The sequence below is a fragment of the Erythrolamprus reginae genome, chromosome 5 (assembly GCF_031021105.1).
Source record: "Erythrolamprus reginae isolate rEryReg1 chromosome 5, rEryReg1.hap1, whole genome shotgun sequence".
Taxonomy (NCBI): domain Eukaryota; kingdom Metazoa; phylum Chordata; class Lepidosauria; order Squamata; family Dipsadidae; genus Erythrolamprus; species Erythrolamprus reginae.
The window spans coordinates 102,507,779-102,528,855 of record NC_091954.1 but is presented as its reverse complement, the minus strand read 5'-3'; the positions used below and the strand labels follow the sequence as shown (position 1 = coordinate 102,528,855).

Sequence of the window (21,077 nt, the reverse complement as noted above, 5' to 3'; positions counted from 1 at the left end):
GGAATTGAGTTTAGCTTCGGAGAAATTATACATCGAATAGAGCTGTACATTTCAGTGAGAAACCTCTGGTGGCATTTATCTCTAAAAAATGAATTATATAAAGTTATCATTATTTCAGGATGGAAGAAATAAAAGCCAAGCAGCTATTACTGTGCTATAAAGTTTTAGCTGTTTGCTTCAAGAAGATAAATTGCTGGGAGGCAGAGGCCAAAGGGTAGAGGTGGCACCCAAGTCTTTATTCCCCAAAATACAATAAGTTATAGGATATATATTAAGTTACATGACATTTTAGTATGTATGGCAAAGATAACGACCAGGATGGCTACACTGTGTTCAATGTTTCTAATGTGTGTTTAATAAAATTTAAAAAAAATTGGAATCACTCAACACCCAGTTTCTGTCTATTGAGATTCAGGCTTGTTCTTGTGCCAAACTCTATTTTTTAGTTCACATTTACTAATTTGCTAACCTAAGTGTGCAGCAACAACAAAACACAACATTCTTCTTGCTTTCTCTTTTATGTAGTGAAGCTGAGTACAGGCAATGGAATGACTAAACTATGATAAGGCTAACCAGGGATGATGTACCCACCCAGGTATCTTTACTTGATCCACAGTGGCAGTCATTTTATATTTCATTGTACTACTGCATGGTCCTTTCTTCCTTTATTTTTTTTTAAATTTGTCAAACAAGTATAGTATTATAGTACATATTAACATAACATAACATAAGTAGAACGTAGTAATAGAAAGGATAATAAGACAGTAGGACAGGGACATTAGGCACATAAGTGCACTTATGCACGCCCCTTACAGACCTCTTAGAAAAGGGGAGAGGTCAATTGTAGACAATGTAAGGTTGAAGATTTTGGGATTGGCGGAAGCAGTAATGAGTTCCATGCGGTGACCACTCTATTGCTGAAATCGTATTTTCTGCAGTTAAGTTTGGAGCGATTTACATTCAGTTTGTATCTATTACGTGCTCTTGTGTTGTTGTTGTTAAAGGTGAAGTAGTCACTGACAGTACATTATGATGTATGATTTTATGAACAACAGTTAAATCAGTTCGGAGACGACGTAGTTGTAAATTTTCTAGCGTTAGTATTTCCTTCTCTCCTCTCCTGTCCCTGTCCTTCTCTCTCCTCTCTCCTTTCCTTTTTCCTTTTATCTTATTTTTCTTCCTCCTTCCTACTCTGACTCATTAACAACAAAGAACCAAAAGGATGTTTCTTTAAATAAAAATAAATTTGTACTACTAAAGAGCAACTCAACTCTTAGAATTCCAGTAGTGCCCATTTTGAGGTTACAACTCAACAAAAGAAGTCTACTGGTTTTTTAAATCCTTTTTAGCATACTGTTCAGCCTTAGGACTCAGTCACATTCTTTGGATGACTGGACTAGGAATTATTCTTGTTTAATCCATCAAATATTTTTCAACATTCCTGAAAGAGGCAGAAATTATCTTACCACCCTTTGCTATTACGGCTCAGGTAAAGGAGTGTTCTAATATAAAATTAACAAGCTTTTCCTTTTTTAGGTTTTGAGACATCTTTTTCCAGGTGAAGGAAGGAAATATGTGGATAATTAAAATTGAAAGCAAAAGATGAAAACTGTGAAAAACTGCAAATGAAGCGTCAATCGATTCCACTGCCCAAGTGAAGCATAAAATTGACCGAACTGATTTTTTTAAAAAATCTTCTCTTTATTTCTGTCTTCTACTCAAACTCAGTGAGCTGGAAAGTACTTCCCAAACTTACAGATTTCCTTTAGTGAAAAAGACCTGCCAGTTTTCTTACAGCACCAATGTAATAGAAAAAGTCATTTCTGCCCAATTTCTCTCTAATATGCTCAGTGCTTGGCAGCAGTTGTCTGATATTATGCAGGCATTTGAAGCTGGTTTATTTAGACTCTACATTTTTAACCAGCGCAATCTGAATATCAGGCAAGCTCATATGCTGCTAGTGGGGCATAATTTAACCAAGCATGGAAAAGAGGTAAAGAAAGATACAACCCATATTTGCAAGATGTCTGAGACAATGGAGAAAAGCTGAAATAAAAACCATAACCATCTTAAGCAAGCTGTCATAGTTCATACACAATGGCAGGTTCTTTCCACTTGCATTGTTGGTTTGCTCCATTTGTCTCCCCAGAAAGTAACGTATAATTGACCATGCCTGGAATCGGAGGCTAAGAAAACCCAAAACATAAGAACATAAGAAGAGCCATGCTGAATCGAGCATTCTGTGTCCAGCAGTGTCGAGTCCAGCATTCTGTGTCACACAGTGGCCCACCAATTGTCCATGGGGATCTTGAGCAGAAAGAGAAGGCAAGACCCTCCCTTTCCCTTGACCCCCAACAAATGGTACCCAAGGGAATCCTTCCTGCCTCAACCAACATAGAGGCGGCACTTGGACATCAGTTTCAATAACCACCGATACCCTTGGCATCTATGAATCTGTCTAATCCTGCCTTGAAGCTATCCAGGCTGACAGCTGTCACGACCTCTTCTGGAAGTGAATTCCATAATTCTGGGTGAAGAAATATTTCCCTTGATTTGTCCTCACTTTTTTACCTATGAGCTTTAGGGAATGCCTCCTCATCCTAGCATTGTGTGATAGATAAAATTTGCCTCCATCCACCTTTTCTATCCCATGCATGGTTGCATGAAACAAAATAGCAAAATGCATTTTGGGTTGGGTAAAATAGTTGCATTTCTGAAAATAATACTATATTTCACCAGGGTTCAGCCAGTGGTGAAATTCAAACTTTTTTACTACTGGTTCTGCGGGCATGGCTTGGTGGGTGTGGTGTGGTTTGATGGGCATGGCTTGGGGATGGCAGGGGAAGGATACTGCAAAATCCCAACTCCCTCCCCACTCCTGGGGGAAGGATACTGCAAAATCTCCATTCCCACCCCACTCTGGGGCCAGCCAGAAGTGGTATTTGCCGGTTCTCTGAACTATTCAAAATTTCTGCTACCAATTCTGTAGAACCTGTCAGATCCTGCTGGAATTCACCCCTGGATTGAGCCTAGTTGATGCTCATCATAAAAGAAAAGTGCAGGATAGACTGGGAAGTATAATAATGAAGAAAATAATGGCAAGTCATCTCTATACCCCTGCCAATAAAATTGAATGTACAGTATGTGTCATGGGGTCTCCAGGAGTTAAGTTCAAATCAAAGAACTCTTGATATTCTATTTTAACCTACCTCTCCATTTATCAACTCTTTGAAATGAAATATAGTGTATTATTTTCACCAGTTGCTCATGCATTTTGCCAATTTTTTTGTGTGTGTGGGTGTTTCTGATGCCATCACTGTCTGATTTTGGTTACCTGCGAAATTAGGGTTCACAATAGAACACCATGCAACTACATGCAGGCAGACATATTTACATACCTTCCCATCCTTCCTGCAAATGGGAATACAGTAGATCTGAATGAATGAAATATTCTCATTGAATACTTTGTTCTGTACAAAGTTGAATGTGCTGACAACATGTGAAATTGATTGTCAAACAGTGTTGCTTCCTTAGTAGACAGTTTGATTTAACAGAAGTTTGATTTACTTGGAGTTATATTGTGTTGTTTAAGTGTTCCCTTTATTTTTTTTTTAGCAGTATAGTTGAATGCTTTACGGAACTTACTCTGATACAATCTTTTAAGACAATCTGTTGTTCAGGAAACATTGTGACATCCTTCCTAGACGAGACTCCTAAAGAAATATATTTAGTTTTTAGAAAATTTTTTATCCAGGAAAAAAAATTAAGAAAGATTCATGATATTTCAACAGTGCCAATTTGTTTTGCCTAAAGAGATGCTTATAACTCTTGAAATCGGCTATTAGGAAGAAGTTCAATAGCATGAGAACTATTAATTATAGTTATTTGATATTATGCCAACTAATTAAAAAGTAAAATGTAGGCAACCAAATTAAAAATCAGCACAACAACAAAATTAAACATTAAGGAAAAAAGAAAAGTAGAAATTGCCTCTTAATCAGAGCAAAAAATGTGACGATGTTTGTTAGAAATAATTTTCTTTCCCTATCCACTGAAGAAAAAAAGCTAATTAAAAATATTGACAAACACATTTGCACAATCCATTGCTGCAGTTCCGGTACAGATTTCATCAAGTATTGAATAAATAATTATTTTAGCTAAATCCCATGTAGGAGGTATAATCAAGAATGACAAATGTATTTTTAGCCTACAATGGTTGATCCAGATTGAGCCCAGAATATAAAACCTGGTGAAAAACTTAAAAAAAAATATTTTGTTTTAAAAAATGCTTCAAAATTTCTGCAAAGACCGCATTGAAAGTTTTTATTTGTTTGTTTGTTTGTTTGTTTGTTTGTTTGTTTATTTATTTATTTATTGGATTTGTATGCCGCCCCTCTCCCGAGACTCGGAGCGGCTAACAGCAACAATAAAACAGTGTACAATAGTAATCTAATACTAAAAACGATTAAAAACCCATTAATATAAAAACCAGACATACATACATACATACCATGCATAGAATTGTAAAGGCCTAGGGGGAAAGAGGATCTCTATTCCCCCATGCCTGATGGCAGAGGTGGGTTTTAAGTAGCTTACGAAAGGCAAGGAGGGTGGGGGCAATTCTAATCTCTGGGGGGAGTTGGTTCCAGAAGGCCAAGGCCGCCACAAAGAAGGCTCTTCCCCTGGGTCCCGTCAACCGACATTGTTTAGTTGACGGGACCCGGAGAAGATCCACTCTGTGGGACCTAACTGGTCGCTGGGATTCGTGCAGCAGAAGGCGGTCCCTGAGATAACCTGGTCCGGTGCCATGAAGGGCTTTATAGGTCATAACCAACACTTTGAATTGTGAACGGAAACTGATCGGCAACCAATGCCTACTTTAGGAATAACTGTGATGATTGCCTTACTAAACTGAACTCAATCTGTATAGTCTGGAGGACAGAAAAAAAGGGGGGGACATGATCGAAACATTTAAATATGTTAAAGGGTTAAATAAGGTTCAGGATGGAAGTGTTTTTAATAGGAAAGTGAACACAAGAACAAGGGGACACAATCTGAAGTTAGTTGGGGGAAAGATCAAAAGCAACATGAGAAAATAATTATTTTACTGAAAGAGTAGTAGATCCTTGGAACAAACTTCCAGTAGACGTGGTAGATAAATCCACAGTAACTGAATTTAAACATGCCTGGGAGAAACATATATCCATTGTAAGATAAAATACAGGAAATAGTATAAGGGCAGACTAGATGGACCATGAGGTCTTTTTCTACCGCCAGTCTTCTATGTTTCTATGTTTCTAACTAAAATGAAAGCAAAAAAGATGTTGAGAGAGTGCAGAGAAGAGCAACAGAGATGATTAGGGGACTGGAAGATAAACCTTAAGATGAACAACTGAGAGAACTGGATATGTCTTGTCTAAAGAAGAGAAGAACTAGGAGGCTCAACTACTGTAACACTCTCTACATGGGGCTACTTTTGAAAAGTGTTCGGAAACTTCAGATCGTGCAGAATGCAGCTGCGAGAGCAATCATGGGCTTCCCTAAGTATACCCATGTCACACCAACACTCCGCAATCTGCATTGGTTGCCGATCAGTTTCCGTTCACAATTCAAAGTGTTGGTTATGACCTATAAAGCCCTTCATGGCACCGGACCAGATTATCTCAGGGACCGCCTTCTGCTGCACGAATCCCAGCGACCAGTTAGGTCCCACAGAGTTGGCCTTCTCCGGGTCCTGTCGACTAAACAATGTCGTCTGGCAGGCCCCAGGGGAAGGGCAGTATACCTGGATTTGGAGAAGAGAGGGCTGGGAAGGAGCAGCTGCCAGAACTTACACTCTCTTCTTTTCCAACTGATGCGCTATCTCAGAGTTTCTCAAGTTTGGTAGTCTTAAAACATGTCAATTTCAACATCCAGAATTGTCAAGGCACTAATTAAGGAAAACTTGCACAACATGAGGCTGTTAACAGAATGCTTAACCTGTAATATAAGGATATCTGCGAGACCGCCTTCTGCCACACGTATCCCAGCGACCAGTTAGGTCCCACAGAGTTGGCCTTCTCCGGGTCCCGTCGACTAAACAATGTCGTTTGGCGGGACCCAGGGGAAGAGCCTTCTCTGTGGCGGCCCCGGCCCCGACCCTCTGGAACCAGCTCCCCCCAGAGATCAGAATTTCCCCCACCCTTCTTGCCTTTCGTAAGCTCCTTAAAACCCACCTCTGTCATCAGGCATGGGGGAACTGAGATATTCCCTTCCCCCTAGGCCTATACAATTTATGCACGGTATGTTTGTGTGTATGTTTGGTTTTTAAATTAGGGTCTTTTAAATTATTTTAAATATTAGATTTGTTATATGTTGTTTTACTATTGTTGTTAGCCGCCCCTTGTCTACAGAGAGGGGTGGCATACAAATCAAATCAAATCAAATCAAAAAATAATAAATATGATGACAGTCTTCCAGTACTTGAGGGTCTGTCAGAGAGAACAAGGGGTCCACCTGTTTTCCAAAGCACCTGAAGCAGGACAAGATGGAAGGAAGATGAATAGAGGGTAGAGGATGAACAGGAAAAAAACCTGTGAAGTATTTTTTTAATTAATATTTTTAATATTAATATCTGTTAACACCATCATGTCATGTTGTGCAAGTTTTCCTTAATTAGTGCCTTGACAATTCTGGATGTTGAAATTGACATGTTTTAAGACTACCCAACTTGAGAAACTCTGAGTTAGGGCATCAGTTGGAAAAGAAGAGAGTGTAAGTTCTGGTAGCTGCTTCTTCCCAGCTCTCTCTTCTCCAAATTCAGGTATACAGTGTTCCCTCGATTTTCGTGGGTTCGAACTTCACGAATGTTAGAAAGTATGGTTTTTCATATACAGTGGTCCTTTGACTTTCATGGGTCCGACTTTCGCAGAAGGGCTATACCATGGGCTTTAAAAAAATATTAATGGAAAAAATACTCCACGGTTTTTTTGAACACCACTGGTTGTCCCGCGGTCACCCGATGTGCTGTGCGTTTTAACTCTACTCCTCCCTCGCAGCTGTCCTGCTTCTTTAAATAAAAGCTCCGCTTCCACTCCAGCCTCCCGATCCCTCCCCTTTAATTCTCGGAGCGTTGGTATGCTCCACTTGAAGCCGAACCTTGCGGCAGACAAGACCACCCTGACTTGCCCAAGTGGGGAGGAGCTAATGGCACTGTTGAGTCGATGGGGATGGCTCGCAGTGGGCCTATCACAACCCACCAGTAGCCTCCGCCCGCAGCTCAGTGTCACCTCAAGCACCAAAGGGCATGGTTACCTCTTTTTCCGCTGCTGTCGCTTACTGCCGCCCGCCGCTGCCGCCTCTTCTTCCCCCACCCACCTGAGCCGCCTCCCTTAGTGGTAGCGTCCAACCACCCAGCTGACCGGCCTGGAATCCCAGCTTCGAGTCCTGGCCTGGATCCCTCCTGCCTTGAGCTTCCCCTTCCCCTACCCTGATCACTGGTGCTGCCACCGCCACCATGGAAGACGCTGGCAGTGAACGCAGCAATGCCACCAGCTTGCCGCCCCATTGCCCATGCGGATTCTGGGGGTGAGCAAAACCAGGAAGGGAGAGGGAGGAAGGAAGGAAGGGAGCATCTCCACTTCGCAGAAATTTGACTTTAATGGGCGGTCTTGGAATATATCTCCCACGAAAGTGAAGGGAACACTGTAGTAGTTTTTGTATTGTAGATTTTATTGATGTTTTTATTGCTCTTTCTATCTTTTTTATATTTATAACAGTTGTTAGCCACTCAGAGTCCATTTCAAAGTGAGCAGCATATAAATGCAACAAATAAATAAATAAAATATATAAGAGGACAATAGGACAGTAGGATAGGGACGGTAAGCACAATGGTGCCCTTATGCACGCCGCTTACAGACCTCTTAGAAACGGGGAGAGGTCAACTGTAGGCAATCTAAGGTTACAGTTTTTTGGGTTTGGGGAACAAACGACAGAGCCAGGCATTGATCACTCTATTACTGAAGTCGTATTTTCTGCAGTCGAGTTTAAAATGGTTTATATTTAGTTTGAATCTATTACGTGCTCGTGTATTGCTGCGGTTGAAGGTGAAGTACAGTGATCCCTTGTTTTTTGCAGGGGATGCGTTCCAAGACCACCCGTGGAAAACAAATTTCCGTGAAATAGAGGAAAGATATTTTTTATGTATTTAACAAGTACTTGGACTTCTAAAACCCACCCTTTGCATTAAACAGTCATTCTATATTGTTTCTCAGCTGGAACTTCATGTGATATCCTACCAGTTTCTTTAAGTAGCACTGTAGAAGAATTTTATGAAATATTAATGGATTTAAAATTTTCAGTGGATTTAATGGACTTAAGCCCCCTTTGAAAACCCGTGAAGTAGCGAATCCGCAAAAGAGGAACCGCGAAGTAATGAGGGATTACTGTAGGGAAGCCCTCACTTTAGTTGTTCTTTTATCAAAACAGAAAGGACGGTGCCAATAGAGCAGCTGTCTGTTAAGGCTAAATAGGGCTCAGCAATGGGGAAAATGCCAAAATGTTATGCTAGCAACCTTCTTTGGCAGCTCAAGGGCAGCTGCCACTCTCTCGGTGGAGAATCTCAGTCATCCAGGTCATGGTTGTCCCAAACTTGTTTTTTCAAAAGGCAATTGTTTTTCCTTCAAGACATTTTCCTTCTTATCCAAGAAGCTTCTTCACTTCGGACTAAATAGTGGAGGACCAAAGGGTTTATATAGTCCTTGCAACCTGTCCATCCTCCACCATTCAGTTAGAATTGAAGAAGCTCCTTGAATGAAAAGCGAAATGCCTTCAAGGAAAAATAAAGGAAGTCCAGTTGCCTTCTCATCTCTTTGCAGTCTTCCACTGGACCTGAGCTTCTGAAGGCCAAATGCTATCAATAAAATTAACTGCCTTGGAAATGGTCCTGGGTTGGGGCGAGAGGCAAATAAGGAGCTGTGATGTTCCTTCAATACACCAGGGTGATTCGACATAAAAATATGTAACCCTTCCCTGGTGCAGAGCTGAAGGGATTGGATACTGTAGCCTAGAGGATAATTCTCTGCCTTACAAGGCAAAGGTTGCAGGTTCAAGTCCCAGTGGGTATGGCTAGCTGATGAGGCCAAAATAAGGTCGAAATAGATCTATCATCCTAGTCTCCCTTAATTTTCAAACTCAGCAAAAAACATGTGACATATATATATATATATATAGTCTGTCTTATTTATGAAATATATATATATGTCTGTCTTATTTATTAAATAAATAAATAAAGAGAACACTCAAAGAACACATTCTAGATCTGAATGAATGAAATATTCTCATTGAATATTTTGTTCTGTACAGCGTTGAATGTGCAGAGCAGCATGTGAAATGGATTGTCAATCAATGTTGCTTCCTAAGTTTGATTTCACAGAAGTTTGATTTACTTGGAATTATATTGTGTTGTTTTTCTTCCCTTTATTTTTTTGAGCACCGAACAAGTAGCCCCCGACTTACAACAGTTCATTTAGTGACTGTTCAATTACAACGGCACTGAAAAAATTGACATGTCCCTTTTTCACACTTGCGACCGTTGCAGCATCCCAATGGTCACGTCATCAAAGTTTAGATAATAATAATAATAATAATAATAATAATAATAATAATTATTATTATTATTATTATTATTATTATTATTATTATTATTATTATTATTTATTGTATTTGTATGCCGCCCCTCTTCGTAGACTCGGGGCGGCATACAAATCCAATAATTCATTGGAGTTCATCAACTGACTCACATTTGTGATGTCATGTCTCGGGGTCACGTGATCCCCTTTTGTGACCTCCTGACAAGCAAACTCAATGGGGAAGTCAGATTCTCTTCACCCACCAAGTTACTAACTTAACAACTGCAGTGCTCTGCTTAACAAGGGTGTCAAGAAAGGTATTAACCTGGGGCAAAAGCCACTTGACAAATGGCTCACTTAGCAATAGAAACAAACCAACAAATCATGTTGATTGCTTTAATTGAAGTATTTGGTTTTCAGTTATGGAGAAGATTACTGTTTAATCTTCCCCATAACTAAAGTTACTGATTATCCAGTCAACGAAGCAGTGGAAGTGATGTGCCGGTGTCTGGAGGCTGTTGGGGCCTGGATGGGTGTCAACAGACTCAAACTCAACCCGGATAAGACGGAGTGGCTGTGGGTTTTGCCTCCCAAGGACAATTCCATCTGTCCTTCCATTACCCTGGGGGGGGGGGATTATTGACCCCCTCGGAGAGGGTCTGCAACTTGGGCGTCCTCCTCGATCCACAGCTCACATTAGAGAACCATCTTTCAGCTGTGGCGAGGGGGGCGTTTGCCCAGGTTCGCCTGGTGCACCAGTTGCGACCCTATCTGGACCGGGACTCACTGCTCACAGTCACTCATGCCCTCATCACCTCGAGGTTCGACTACTGTAATGCTCTCTACATGGGGCTACCTTTGAAAAGTGTTCGGAAACTTCAGATCGTGCAGAATGCAGCTGCGAGAGCAGTCATGGGCCTACCTAGGTATGCCCATGTTTCACCAACACTCCGCAGTCTGCATTGGTTGCCGATCAACTTCCGGTCACAATTCAAAGTGTTGGTTATGACCTTTAAAGCCCTTCATGGCACTGGACCAGAATATCTCCGAGACCGCCTGCTGCCGCACGAATCCCAGCGACCGATTAGGTCCCACAGAGTGGGCCTTCTCCGGGTCCCGTCAACTAAACAATGTCGGTTGGCGGGCCCCAGGGGAAGAGCCTTCTCTGTGGCGGCCCCGACCCTCTGGAACCAACTCCCCCCGGAGATTAGAACTGCCCCTACTCTCCTTGCCTTTAGTAAGCTCCTTAAGACCCACCTGTGTCGTCAGGCATGGGGGAACTGAGACATCTCCCCCGGGCATATACAATTTATGAATGGTATGTGTGTATGTATGTGTGTTTAGAAAATGGGGTTTTTAAAATGTTTTTAGTAGAAATTTAGATTTGTTATAAATTGTTTTTCACTTTGTTGTGAGCCGCCCCGAGTCTGCGGAGAGGGGCGGCATACAAATCTAAATAAATAAATAAATAAATAAATAAATAAATAAATAAATATTACTATAGAGCACTGAACACCAAGACAACTAGACACAAGAACAGGTTTCTTCCCCAAACACTAAACAAATAATTCCCGCACCACTGTCAAACTATTTACTAAGCTGCATTACTATTACTATTGGTCTTCTCATTGCTCCTATCACCTATCTCCTCCCACTTATGACTGTACGACTGTAACTTGTTGCTTGTACCCTTAGGATTTATATTAATATTTATTGTTTCCCAAATGCTTATTTGTACCCTATGACCATCACTAAGTGTTGTACCTCATGATTCTTGACAAATGTATCTTTTCTTTTATGTACACTGAGAGCATCTGCACCAAAGACAAATTTCTTATGTGTCCAATCACACTTGGTCAATAAAGAATTCTACTCTACTCTATTCTACTCTACTCTACGAGGGTTATTTGGAAAGTAAGGTTACAAGGCACGTAGATCTCATGGGGAAAGTTCGCTGACGAAATTGGTATTACTATCGTATAGCAAGAAGCCAGTGGAAGAGAACGAGCAGTTCCATGGTCAGTAGATCATCGACTGGTGTTGTGGTTAAGGTCAGAGATAAACATCTTCATTCCATTTCCCTCCAGGCATGAAGTGTGCGCTGTAATACACTACCTGAATGCTAAGGGCATGAATGCTGCTGCGATGTGTGCCCAAGATGCTTAGTAAAGCGCACATCGGATAATAATAATAATAATAATAATAATAATAATAATAATAATAATAATAATAATAGAGAGCAAACATCAATCAATGCAGTGGCTGGCGCCATACCCATTCTTCTTCAGCCAAAAAATTCAAAACCTAGCAACCGGTGAGAAAAAACTTGGGCACCTATCACGCACAAATTTTGGGCGCATATCGCAGCAGCATTCATGCCCTTAGCATTCAGTTAGCATATTACAGCACATACTTTGCACTTGGAGGGAAACGGAATGAGGATACACATGAGGACCATAACGCCAGTCAATAATCTACTGACCATTGGCACTGATTGTTCTCTTGTGCTAGCTTCCCGCTACACAATAGTAATACCAACTTCCCTGGGTGAACTTTCCCCATGAAACCTATGTGCCTTGTAACCATACTTTCCGGATAACCCTGCTATTCTTTTTCTATTCTATTCATCTGCCCAACACGTGGCAGAATATTTCGTGCCTGTATAGGCCTTACCAGCTACCTGCGGACACATCGCGTACAACCCCACAACCCATTAGATGTCAAGGTCCTGTTTGAACACGATGGACGAACATCATTCTATTTTATCCTATTTCTAATTCTATTCTATTTCTATTCGATAGAGAGAGAGAGAGAAAGAGAGAGAGAGAGAGTAGGATAGATTATGTAGGATAGGTAAGTAGATGGTAGATAGGTAGAAGATAGATAGATAGATAGATAGATAGATAGATAGATAGATAGATAGATAGATAGATAGATAGATAGATATGGAGTAGGATAGATAGGATAGGATAGGATAGGATAGGATAGATAGATAGATAGATAGATAGATAGATAGATAGATAGATAGATAGATAGATAGATAGATAGTTAGATAGATAGATAGATAGATAGATAGATAGATGTACAACCTGGGAGAAACCCCTCTTAGCAGTAGCGACTGCAAAAGAGACCTCGGAGTCTTGGTGAACAATCAACTAAACATGAGCCAACAATGTGCAGCAGCAACTAAAAAAGCCAACACAATCCTAAGCTGCATCAACAGGGGAATACACTCCAAGACCAGGGAAGTCTTAATACCACTCTACTACGCCCTGGTCCGACCACACCTGGAATACTGTATTCAGTTCTGGTCACCACACTTCAAAAGAGACATTGAAGCTCTGGAGAAGGTGCAAAAAAGAGCAACCAAAATGATTAAGGGATTAGAAACCAAGACTTACTAAGAGAGACTGAGGGAACTGAGCATGGATAGCCTAGAGAAAAGGAGGGTCAGAGCGGACATGATAGCAGTCTACAAGTATACGAGGGGATGTCACAGAGAGGAGGGGATCACTTTATTCTTCACGGCACCAGAGGGCCGGACAAGGAACAATGGCTGGAAGCCGACCAAGGAGAGATTCAACATGGAGATAAGGAGGAACTTCCTGATGGTCAGAGCGATCAACCAATGGAACAACCTACCAGCGGACGTTGTGAACTCCAACACTCTGGACATTTTTAAGAGAAGATTGAATTGCCACTTGACTGGTGTACTATAGGGTTCCTACTTGGGCAGGGGGTTGAACTCGATGGCCTTCATGGTCCCTTTCAACTCTAACAATAAATAAATAAACGTAGGTAGAAGGTAGGTAGGTAGGTAGGTAGGTAGGTAGGTAGGTAGATAGATAGATAGATAGATAGATAGATAGATAGATAGATAGATAGATAGATAGATAGATAGATAGATAGATAGATAGATAGATAGATGTAGGTAGCAGAACGCCGCCTCCTAGTTTTTAAACAATTCCTCGAAAAGAGGAACTGCCAGGCAAGCTTCAAGGTTGTTTGAAAAAGCCGACGTGGCCCTCCCTCTGCCAACCTCTGAATGCCACGTCCGGAATATTCGCGACCCCCGGCTAGAGGTCATCCCTGCCATGACGCCCTTTGCCCTAATTTCGGCAATTTCCAAAAGACCCCAAGTGGGAGGAGCGCGAGGACCAATCCCCAGCCGGGGCTTTACGCGCGGGGCCACCCTTCTCCCCGCCATCGCCTCGCCTAGCCGGCGTCCCCAGGGCGAAGCTCAGCCGGCGGCAAAGGAGAGCAAGGCCGGCCGGGTGAGCGGCGGAAGGCCCCGGACTTCCTCTCGCCTCTCGCCCCCGTGATTGGCTCGGCCGCGTTATGAAATCCTCGAAATGGGAGGCCCCCGCCGCCTTTGCCTCAAAAAAGTCGCCCGGTTTAAATAGAAGCCCCGGCGCGGAGCAAAGGGCGAGCGAGGGGAGGCTTCGCTAGGCGGCGGAGCGATGAAGTCGGCCCTGGTGCTGCTGGCCGGGTGCCTGGCGCTGACCGCCTATTACGTCTACCTGCCGCTACCCAGCACCGTCTCCGAGCCTTGGTACCTCATGGTGCTGGATGCGACGTTCCGGTTTGTGCAGCAATCGGTAAGGAAAGGGGGAAAGAAGCCTCGCTCGCTCTCCCCTCCCACCCTCTCTTCCTTCCTGGCCGCTGCTCTCTGGGTTCACACGAACGCGCGCGATTTAACCGGGTGGTGGAGGAGAGAGCCAGCGGTTACCTCAGCAGAAGCAGCCGCCCAAGCAGAGTCGCTGTTATCCGCGATAACAGGCTGCGTCTTTGGATCGCCAGTCTCCGATTCCACCCATTTGGTCCCAGTCCCAGAGAGACAGACAGACACACAGCTTGTTTCTGATTCCACACATTCTCACTCACTCACACACACACACACACACAGCTGGTTTCTCATTCCACACACACTGTCCCAGACACGCACATACACACATAGAGCTTGTTTCTGAATCCACGCATTCTGACACATACACACAGCTTGTTTCTGATTCCACACATTCTGACACACACACAAACGCAAACTGCTGTTTTCTGATTCCACGCATTCTGTCCCACACTAACACACATACACGCACACACTGCTACTTTCTGATTCCACTCATTGTCTGTCTCTCTCTCATATACATGCAGAGCTACTTTCTGATTCCATGCATTCTGTCTCAGACACGCACAAATACACACGCACTCTCCTGATTTCTGATTCCACACATTCTGACCCAACATACACAACACACACACACACAGAGGGAGGGGGGCGGGAGGTGTTTAGGTCGGTAAATGGGTTGCGCGAATGCAGACATTCCTGGAGCGCACTACGAGATGCAAACGGGCGCGCTGCTGCCTCTGGTGCCTTCAATCGGCCTTCGCCGTCTGGTTTGCACCAGGACAGCTATCGGCATCGGAAAGGCGCGCCTCTTTTTTGGCACGCATCTCCCCTAGTTTCGGGTTCGCTGCAGGGCTGGGCCGGTTGCATGGGGCTTCCTGGTTTAGAAAGCCTTGGCAGGAGTATCGGTCCGAATCATAACAAACAAAGCAAAGTCTTCCGCCTTATGCGATCCAAGCAGCCGCCTGCTACAATTGGCTGAATTGTCCAAAACATGATGAAAGGACTCGTTTTCAGAGAGAGACAGACAGACTGAGAGAGAGTAGATAGATACAGGAGATGGATAGATAGATAGATAGATAGATAGATAGATAGATAGATAGATAGATAGATAGATAGATAGATAGATAGATAGATAGATAGATAGATGATAGACAGAGAGACAGACAGACAGACAGGATGATAGATAGATTGGATAGATAAGATGAGAGAGAGAGAGAGATACAGGAGATAGATTAGATAGATAGATTAGAGCAGTGTTTTTCAACCAGTGTGCCGTGGCACACTAGTGTGCCGCGAGACATGGTCAGGTGTGCCGCGAAGCTCAGAGAAAGCAAACAAGAGAGAGAGAGAGAGAAAGAAAGAGAAAGAGAAAGCAAACAAGAGATAAAGCAAGCAAGAGAGAGAGAGAAAGAGAACAATAGAGAAAGAAAGCGAGAGAGAGAGCAAGAGAGAGAAAGAGAGGGAGGGAAGGTGGGAGAGAGAAAGTCATAAAGGGAGGGAGGGAGAGAGAAAGAGAGCAAAAAAGAGGAAAGAAGGAAGAGAGAAAGAAAGAGGGATGGAGAGAGAGAAAAAAGAGGAAGGGAGAGAAATAGAGCGAAAGGGAGGAAGAGAGAATTTTTTTGTCCAATTTTTTTTAGGGCCCCCCCCCTCTCAATGTGCCCCATGGTTTTGTAAATGTAAAAAATGTGCCGTGGCTCAAAAAAGGTTGAAAATCACTGGATTAGAGAGTGAGTGAGTAGATAGATACAGGAGATATATATATATATATATACAGAGAGAGAGAGAGAGAGAGAGAGAGAGAGAGAGAGAGAGAGAGAGAGAGAGAAAAGATAGATTAGATAGTTAGATAGATATCTAACCCTTTGAGAAATACTTAGAAATGACTTCCTGGGTAGCCTTATGGTTGTTGGGAAGTCTCTCTCTTCTTGGCTACACCTTAGTTACTGTGTGGTGTCCACTTGACTGATTTTTGCAGCCTTATTTGAAAAGAAACCATCACTTGATAGGAAAAACGTGCTCTTTCTAATGAAATAAAAATGAAGGTGATTGAAGGTTAGGAAACAGAGAGCTCTGTTTCATCAGATGGTCACAGTGTCCCAGGGTCATTGGGTCAGCTTTTTGCCGAACCTCTGAAAATGGGGAAGCCAGATGTTGCTAATTTTAACAACTGCAGAAAGTCTCTTAAACAGCGGCAAGAAAGGGTCTTACTGCAATTGTTAAGTTAGTAACACAGTTGTTAAGCGAATCTGGCTTCCCTGGCTTCAGACAGTCGCAAAAGGTAGTAACAGAAAAATGGGACAAAACTGTCTTGCTTAGCAATATAAATTTTAGCCTCAGTTGTGATTATAAGTAAAGGCAGGGCATCTTCAAACTTGAAGATGCCCTGCCTTTAAGGAAAGACTTAATGAACTCAATCTGTATAGTCTGGAGGACAGAATGAAAAGGGGGGACATGAGACTTGTGGACTTCAACTCAATTCTATCAACTCCATAGAATTCTAATTCTATGCTGGCTGAGAATTCTGGGAAATAATAATAATTGTTGTGTTGTTGTTATTATAATTATTAGGAATTATTAGGAAAGGAATCCTCAATCTGAGTATTGTATTGGCAGTTCAGTGTTGGCAAATACTTCAAAAGAAAAGGATTTAGGGGTAGTGATTTCTGACAGTCTCAAAATGGGTGAACAGTGCAGTCAGTCGGTAGGAAAAGCAAGTAGGATGCTTGGCTGCATAGCTAGAGGTATAACAAGCAGGAAGAGGGAGATTATGATCCCACTATATAGAATGCTGGTGAGACCACATTTGGAATACTGTGTTCAGTTCTGTAGACCTCACCTACAAAAAGATATTGACAAAATTGAAGGGGTCCAAAGACGGGCTACAAGAATGGTGGAAGGTCTTAAGCATAAAACGTATCAGGAAAGACTTAATGAACTCAATCTGTATAGTCTGGAGGACAGAATGAAAAGGGGGGACATGATCGAAACATTTAAATATATTAAAGGGTTAAATAAGGTCCAGGAGGGAAGTGTTTTTAATAGGAAAGTGAACACAAGAACAAGGGGACACAATCTGAAGTTAGTTGGGGGAAAGATCAAAAGCAACATGAGAAAATATTATTTTACTGAAAGAGTAGTAGATCCTTGGAACAAACTTCCAGCAGATGTGGTAGATAAATCCACAGTAACTGAATTTAAACATGCCTGGGATAAACATATATCCATCCTAAGATAAAATACAGAAAATAGTATAAGGGCAGACTAGATGGACCAGGAGGTCTTTTTCTGCCGTCAGACTTCTATGTTTCTTCTATGTTTCTATTATTTCAATAATAATAATAATAATAATAATAATTATTATTATTATTATTATTATTATTATTAGTTGGAAGGGACCCTGGAAGTCTTCTGGTCCAACCCCCTGCTTAGGCAGGAAACCCTACACTACATCAGACAAATGGTTATCCAACATCTTAAAAACTTTCAGTGTTGGAGTACAGTATTCACAACCTCTGGAGGCAAACTCTCCCACTGTAATTGTACTGTCAGGAAATTTTTCCTTAGTTCTGAGTTACTTCTTTTCTTGTTTAGTTTCGACTCATTGCTTCTTGTTCTACCCTCAGGTGCTTTGGAGAATAGGTTGACTCCTTCTTCTTTGTGGCAACCCCTGAGATATTGGAACACTGCTATCATGTCTCCCCTGGTCCTTCTTTTCATTAAACTAGACATACCCAGTTCCTGCAGCCGTTCTTCATATGTTTTAGCCTCCAGTACCCAAATCATCTTTGTTGCTCTTCTCTACACTCTCTCTAGAGTCTCAGCATGCTTTTTGCATTGTGGCAACCAAAACTGATTGCAGTATTCCAAGTGGGGCCTTACAAGACCTTATAAAGTGGTATTAACACTTCCCGTGAGCTTGATTCCATCCCTCTGTTAACGCAGCCTAGAACTGTGTTGGCTTTTTTGGCAGCTGCTGCACACTGTCAACTCATATTTAAATGGTTGTCCATTAGGACTCCAAGATCCCTCTCACGGTTACTACAGTTGAGCAATGTACCACATATACTGTACACGTACTTGTATACTTGAAGTCCACAAGTCTTAAAGTGGCCAAGTTTGAAGACCTTTGAGTTAAGGACTGTCTGTTATAGAATCTTGCAAGTGTGAAAGCTCCTTTCTTACTTTTACTTGTGAAAAATTAGGGAAAATCCCTGCTGAGATATTTCTCATGCCTCTTTTTTTTCTGTGGGCTGATAAATCTTTTACATGGCATTCGTTTAGGCTGCAGCTCTTCCTCATTCCTCCTCCCCTCTACTCACTCCAAGGTCATTTGTACACATTGTACTATTACAGATAATGCTTAGCTTTAGAACTCATTCCAAGTTTATTATTGAGTATATACTGAGTACAGGTAATCCTCGACTTACCTGTAAATTTCTCTTACAGTTTATTTGGTGATTGTTTGAAGTTACACCATCACTGGGAGGGGGCATTGTCAGAGCCACAGTGGCACAGTGTAAATTTCAGGGCTCCAAAATAAATGCTGAATCCCACCATCGTTGGGGGTCCTTGTGACCCAGAGCTGTCCTGGAGGGACAGTGAAGAACTGGGCACGGGCTGGTGTGGAGGGGGAAATCACAATTCCTCTAAAATGCCCATGAAATTCCCCCAACCAGGCAATGTGAAAGACAGCCTGTATGAGCTGTCAAAAGCTGGGGTGACCACTCTGAAGAAGTAAGGAAAAGCGGAGTGAAACATCTGAGTGAGATTTTTTTTTTGGTCTTGTAAACAATAACTCTATTCTTAAAACAGCTCTCCTTTAAGGAAGAATTTGAAAACAGTTTGAAGAAAAGTGAAGCAGAGCAGCAAAAAATGGCTACCACCTTGTTCTGTGCACGGCCACCGACTCAAAAGTCCCTTATTTCATATTAAAATCACACTCTTTATTGAGAAAAGCAACACACAACAAAAAGCAGATTTGAATGACAAGGAAAAGGGAGTTATTTCTCTCTCCGGAGTGAAGCATCAACAAAGTCTGGCAAAGGCGCCAACTCAGCCTAATGGCTCACCGAAATTACGGAGGAAATTCATTCATTCTTTAGTGAGGCAGGAATCATGTTTTTGAAGCCTTTTTCAAGCACACTCCCACTCTAAAACCTGTTCCAGTGAATGGTGTTGAAACCTCATACCCAATTACCCCAAATCCTTTGCTTTTATACTGCCTGGCCCTGGAGGTGACATCACACCCTAAGGAGGTAAGGCTGTAGGCGAATACTTTTCCCTCTTGCCTTCTCAGCAATCTCCTATATCAAGGATCTATCCATGGATTATCCACTCTAATGTCTTCCTCATTCTCTGACTGGGACCACTCCCCCATTGTCATATCAGCCCTCTCTAGTGGTTCCTTGGGTTCTCCCTCCCTCACTCTCTGCATCAGCTGGCAACCCCCCTGATCCAGGGTATCCAGAAGGGCCTGGCTCACCCTCCTCAGAATCTGACATGACCTGAGGTTAACAAAGAGCACTCACAACACACCTCACACAAATAACAGGAGTGGACAATCAGAGACGATAAAATTAAAAACCTGGAAAGACTTTTAAATGATGATTTAGGAAAAAATCTTGAAAGTAAGATTGGAATTTTTTGATTTTTATATTCTATGTGTTTCCCTTTTCAAATTAGTTTAAAAAATTAAAACTGAAAGTAAATATACTGAATTCTGGAGTACAATATTGACATCTAATGGACAAAGAAGGAGAATAACATGACCTTGGACAGCTTCAGATAGTCATAACAACAGATGGCTGGATGTTTGTTTCTGTTAGGAATAATAATGAAGAGACTTTAAAGTAGAAAATTGAGAGACTTAGTCTCATATCATTGGCATTTTTTTGGAGGGATACTTCTCTTTTTATTTTTTAAGGGAGAAGGGTGGTGAAGGTTGGTTGGGAAGGTTTTTTTTTTAAATAAATTCCTCCTTTTTAAATTTGTGCTATTAAATTTTCAAATAAAAGACTGAATTAAATTTTTTATTCTTATTTTTCTCTTTGATGAGATTTTTTTCTGGATTCTTTTCTTTCTTCCTTTTTTTAAGATATACAGTTTTTCTACTTTTATACATTTTATACATTTACTGGATTGAGGTAACAGGAACCTGAAGATTGTGATTGTTTTTTTCTTGTTATTTTTTATTCTCTATTTTTTCCTATTCTTTTCTTTTTTTGTGGGTTTTTTTATCCTGATGGTGATTGATAACAATCAATTTGAATTATAAATATTGAATGGAAAATGATTAAGAAGGTAACTCCTCACTCTTCGGTAGCCACCAGCCCTACAACGCAGAAGACATCTGAGGCAGCAAGAAAAGATGAATTCCAAAGTAAAAAGTTTGCTACAGGCAATACACCAAGAGAGAAAGAGGTAAAAGGGGAAGTAAAAACAAACGAGAAAATAGGGAAAGTTGAAAATGAAGTTAAGGAAATGAAAGATATGATGGAGAAGACAGAAGGAAGAATCCAAAAAGTGGAAGAGAGGAGTGATCAAATGGAGAAAAAAGTAGAAGCAATATATTTGAATACAACGATTTCATGAGAGAGCAATCATAATGGAGATGGATCATGCTTACTATTATCTACGCTTCCAAAATATTGAAGAAGAAAAAGGAGAAAATTTACCAGAACTAATAGTGGAGATGTTGGCAGAACTAATGATGGAAAGTAAAGAGAAGATTTTGAATGAGGTTGATGAAATTTTAAGAGTGCATGCAAGATATATTATGAGACATAAATTACCAAGAGAAATACATGCTAGATTCACAAAAAAAGCAGTGAGAAATCAGATCT

At 41.6% G+C, this 21,077-nt stretch overlaps 1 protein-coding gene across 1 annotated transcript in view; it reads left to right on the top strand.

Moving 5' to 3' along the window:
• The first annotated feature begins 13,829 nt into the window (after positions 1-13,829).
• NCEH1 (neutral cholesterol ester hydrolase 1) overlaps positions 13,830-21,077 on the top strand; it is a 31,813-nt gene continuing 24,565 nt past the window's right edge. Inside the window, exon 1 of the mRNA XM_070753650.1 lies at positions 13,830-14,206. Coding sequence (XP_070609751.1) covers positions 14,069-14,206 — 138 coding nt within the window. The 5' untranslated portion in view covers positions 13,830-14,068. The remainder of the gene's footprint in view (positions 14,207-21,077) is intronic.